Source organism: Meles meles, chromosome 2 (assembly GCF_922984935.1).
Source record: "Meles meles chromosome 2, mMelMel3.1 paternal haplotype, whole genome shotgun sequence".
In the NCBI taxonomy this organism is placed as follows: domain Eukaryota; kingdom Metazoa; phylum Chordata; class Mammalia; order Carnivora; family Mustelidae; genus Meles; species Meles meles.
This window is the reverse complement of record NC_060067.1, coordinates 203,650,201-203,654,910: the sequence shown is the minus strand read 5'-3', so window position 1 is coordinate 203,654,910 and position 4,710 is coordinate 203,650,201. Positions and strand designations below refer to the sequence as shown.

General features: G+C 54.7%; 1 protein-coding gene across 1 annotated transcript; it reads right to left on the bottom strand.

Moving 5' to 3' along the window:
- Positions 1–1,578: 1,578 nt before the first annotated feature.
- On the bottom strand, positions 1,579–4,462 carry LOC123936978 (putative protein FAM90A14P). The gene is made up of 4 exons (XM_045997464.1): positions 4,421–4,462; positions 3,703–3,902; positions 3,160–3,268; positions 1,579–2,511 (listed from the first exon to the last, which is right to left on the bottom strand). The coding sequence occupies exons 1-4, from the start codon at positions 4,460–4,462 to the stop codon at positions 1,579–1,581; spliced, it is 1,284 nt and encodes a 427-aa protein (XP_045853420.1).
- Positions 4,463–4,710: the final 248 nt, after the last annotated feature.

Genomic DNA, 4,710 nt, shown 5'->3' with positions numbered 1-4,710 from the left:
TAGTCTACCTCCGTAGTTCCAGTCCCAGAGCCCCGTCTGTACAGACCCTTCTATTCTTTGACACCTGTCATCCCTACAGGATTCCAGAAAGTAGGAAATGATTTGGTTTGTTCCTGTATTCCTTGAATTGCCAGACATCAATGCCATGATGCTATGTTTTCGTCAGAGTCCATGAGACAGCAAAGGGGTAGCTGGCAGGGCATGAGACAGGAGCCTCAGGCTAAAGCCACCAGACTCTGGCCCGGGTTTACACAAAGACTGCATCGCATGGATGACAGGTATGGAGTGTGTGGGTGTCCCATGCTATGGCTTCTGTACTTCCCTCTGAGGATCAATGACCTTGGGTGCTCAACCAGTACATCTGCTGCATCCCGACTGCAGAGATCTGCAGAGACAGGGGGGAGCATTCCCCAAACTGGTGCTCTGAAGGGAGGCAGGAGCACTCAATGGCTCTTTCCAAGAAAGGAATCCTCTCTACAGACCTATAGGATTTTCCCCTTGTTCCTCATCAGAGATGCTCCTGAGGGAGAGAGGAACCAGAGCCTGGGACTGGTGATATTTTGACCACCACCTACCCGGGTTGTCCAATGTTGCTGCCTTGGGAAATCACCTGGAGGGCAGTAAATCCCAATGTCCAGGCCTCAGGAAGGCAGCAAAAGTATCCATTACTGCAAGAGGGATTCCGGAATATGAATACAGGAACACTGACCACCTGATCCCATGAGAGACTAAAGTGGGACTGAGGCCTCATGCAGTGCGTGTGGCACACTCACCGGGAGCGAGGGCAACTATGTGGTCTAGTATCGATTCCTGCAGGAGAGCGGGGTGAGCCTGAGATCCTCGGTGGCTCAGAAGCCCTAGTCCTACCAACCTCCTCTTTCCTCTTAGCTAATCAAGCTTTGAAGAATTAAAATCATTACAGAAAGAATCTGAAATGCTGAGGAAAAAATAAAACATGCACATTAAGTCATAGTTGGGAAAATTTTATTAAGGATAAATCAACAACACACAACTTTGGAATAACATTTAATCACCAAAAGAAGCAAACCAGGTAAAATATTCCCCCACGACAATTTCCACAAAAATCCCATCACAGAGTCAAGAAAATCTCATCTCCGGAGAAAACACTGTGTCACCCTTTGCAGAGCACCCTTTCCAGGTGGGGCCTTTATCCAGAATCTCCCAATTCAGATATTTGTGAACCAAATACAGGTTTAGGTCCTAGGTTAAATTTACATTTGAGTTTATCACTTTCCAGTATAATGTCACTCGATTTCACAGAAATTTCTTTAAATAAAGCAAGCTTGACCTCCCAGATGGCTAACTACCTTTGGAAATGTCACATCTGTTTACATGATGAGAGTTTGCATGGTGTGAGTGTGTGTTTGGTTTGCACGGGCACGCTCCCCAAAAGCAGGACACCCAACATGGTGTGGACTCCACCGTTTCCATCCAATGCAGCTGAGGAAGTGCCGATTCCCCCACATCATCTCAGAGCTGTGACTTGTCCTCCATTCAACAGACACCTCCTCGGGATCCCCTCGGTTGGAGGACAAGTGTCTGAGGCCATGGGCTGTCTCACTCCCTCCCACTGTCTTCAGAGGACGAGGACACCTGCAGGTCCTCATGGATGACACTCACAGGGACGTGACCAAAGGGTCCCTCAGATTTCTGAATGACAGGAGGGCCCTGACCAGGAAGGGCTGACTTCTCGGGAGGATGGAGCAAGGGAGGTGTTAGGAACCTGGAGCTCCAGCACGCTTTGTCCAATCTCGTGAAGACCATTCTCAGGGGCTTGCCAGGGGTGGGCTTGGAAAGTGGATGTGGAGCTTCGATGCATGCCTGGACCGTTTCCAGGAGAGGTCGGGTGCGTGCAGGCTGCAGGTCGATGACTTGCACTGGGGCAGGTGTCTTCCCGGTCAGTGGGGGTGGCGCTAGGGATCCACATGCACTTCTCCTTGCTGGAGGACACAGACTCTCAGAAGCCCCCAGATGGCTTTCCTGTATGCTCTTGTGGTGGTGCTGGAAGGGGCTCCAGCGTGCTTTCTTGCGGGGGTTCAGGTCTGTGTCTACGGACATCTGGACATCTCTCTTGCCTGCTGTCTTGAGGTGGATTTGGGAAGTCTCAACCATACCGTGGCTTGCATGAGGACGTGCATTCTCCTCAGGAAACTTGGCAGGTGCCTGGCCATGGTGCTTGCCATCTAGCTTAGACACAGCCTGGGGAACTTCAAGGGAGTCTCCTCGGGGCCTGTTTCCTCTCAGATGGACAACCACGCCACCCTCCCTGGCATAGGGTGGGCATGCCAGGGGTCCGTCAGGGGTCACCACTCGCTGTGCCTCATGTTGTGCACCAGGGGGGAAGACGCTCCCTGAAGGGCTTCTGAGAGGAGACGCTGAGTGGTACCCAGCTCTCATGTCAGCGGCCTGGGTAGGCGGCTCCCACGGGAGGGGAGGCTCCAGGACAGACACCCTCTTGGTGGTGTAGACGGGCATCGGCCTGTGTGGACGCTGTGGGAACAGACAACGCACAGAAATGCACGTTAGTTTTCCTCACCACCAAGGCAATATTGCCCTGAAGGAAAAGCAAGAAACTCACAAAACCCCAAGACCTTCGTATGTTCAGTTCAGCAGTGGAAGGCAGAAAAGCGTTCTGTCTACCTAGGACGCGGGACCACAGCTCACGGGGGGCCAGGAATAAACACTCCACAAGCTCTACGGGATGCCCATTTTCTATCGGAAAGGAGCAGAGAAAGCTTCTGCAGAAACATCTACGGTTCCTCCAGGGGATCAGCTCCTTTGACCACTGTGCTCTGGAGAGCGAAAAACCCTGCCGGGGTGTAGTCCCCTCACAGCCTACTGAGTTTTGATGGACAATGTGGGAGAACGTGTCCCAAACAAAGTTCCCTGTTCTTCCATCGAGGGTTCTACGTGGGAGAAGAGTGTCCTCCAGTGCTTTCCGACCCCACCCAGCCCACTGGGCACACACATCTCGGGAATAAGGCACCTGAGGGACAGCAAGGGGAAATGGCTGAGGAGGACGCCCACTGAACTCACACGGCTCAGAACGGAAGTTGAGCCAATCCTCACCCAGGAAGGCAACGCAGCCCATCAGGGTCCCCCAGACAGAACAGGAGCCGGGAAGCAGGGGACACTCACCCTCACGTAGCTGCAGGATTCTGTGCAATCCTTCCAGGTCTGCTTCTGCCCCCCTTGGGGTCTCCTGGGGAATCTCTGGAACAGGGCCTCCCTCTGCCGGGCGTCTGGCCTGCACAACAAAGCATGGGAAGTGGAAGGAACTCCGTTTCATGTCTTCAAACTGGGACACAAGCCTGAGGCCTCAGACAGCAGCGTCCTTTGCCTCCCCTGCCATTCCTTCCCCTACTCCAGGGAGCCCTCCAGGTTTGCCTACGAACTACTAGCCTTCAGGGTCTCTGGCAAATCTGCTTGGCATTAGCCAGGTTCCCCTATGTCCCCTGGCAAGGGGACACCCACCCCACCACTCACACACTCTCGCCGATGCAGCAAGGGCAGCTCAGTAGCCTAAGTGTGGACCCCTGGAGGATGGAGAGCTCCTTTGTCGGCCTCCCCAGCCCTGTCTGTGCCTGAGGACAGCACAGCACACAGTGTCCAGGGGCAGAGACACAGTGTCCTTAGACGTCAGCCCTGGGTTTGGGGACAGCAGCTGGCCCCGCTCCTCACCTTGGTCCCTCTCCCTTCTCCCTCTCGGCCTGCTTCAGTGGCCCAGGATCCTGCTGGTCCTGCTGACTCCGTGGTTCTACGTTCTCCTTCAGCTTCCTGGAGCCCAAGGCCTGGAGGTCGACGGCCTTGCCCCAGTGCTTCATGGGGCACCTGCTGCTGGATGCCTTGTGCCCAAAAGCTCCACAGTCCCTGCACTTCACCTGGGGAGGAAGGAAGAAGGGTCAGTGGTTTGGGACGGGGGACATCACCTCGGCTTGTGAGGTGCCAGCCTCCTGAAGACCATGGGATGCTTCCCCAGCCTCTGTCCAGGAGGGACCTGGAGGAGGGATTGCAAGTGTCAGGCTGAACTGAAGGAGCCCTATGGAGAGACGTGAACAAACGCCAGCCTGGACCGGAGCCTCTACACTCCTGAGTTAGACCCTCGCTGTGTCTGAATGGCCCACTAGGTCTGGTGACGAGACTCCAGGGCAGGTGATCCTGGCCCAGGAAAGGACAACTGAGTTATGGACACAGAGCTCTCCATGTGCCAAGGCCGTCTCCAGAGCCATGGCAGACCCCCTGCTCACAGCACATGCCAGCCTCCACTTACCCTGGGATCCTCCTCCTCTGGCCCAGGAGCCCTGGGTGCTAAGGGCGCCCTCGGTGGCCTCTTCCCTTTCTGGGCTTTCAAGGGTCTGCAGGGCTCAAGCTGGGTGTGACTGCCTGCCATCTGTCCTACTTTCTTGAGGGACATGGCAGTTGGCCGGCATGCCTCGCGCATGGGTGTCTGGATTTCCTGAGTCAAAAAATAAATATATAAATAAAAGAGTACAGTCATATTCACAAAGATGCAAGCCTCCTTCCTGTCCCTTCTGCTCTACGCAGGTATGAGGGGGCCTCAGGACCACCAGATCAAGCATAGTTGTCCTCCTGTGGCAACTCTATCCCTTCCTGTCCTCCATCCTCTCCTGCCTACCCAGCCCCAGGATGGTGCCCATAGGAAACGCAGGTGAAGTTGCCTTAAATGAC

Bases quoted from the DNA above. Each gene is read 5' to 3' on its own strand.
- LOC123936978 (XM_045997464.1), bottom strand. From the start codon at position 4,462: ATGCGCGAGGCATGCCGGCCAACTGCCATGTCCCTCAAGAAA. The intron at 3,903-4,420 runs GTAGGACAGATG...CTTCCTCCCCAG, and splicing joins CTGCCATGTCCCTCAAGAAA to GTGAAGTGCAGGGACTGTGG. The intron at 3,269-3,702 runs GTGAGGAGCGGG...TTTGTTGTGCAG, and splicing joins GAGAAGGGAGAGGGACCAAG to GCCAGACGCCCGGCAGAGGG.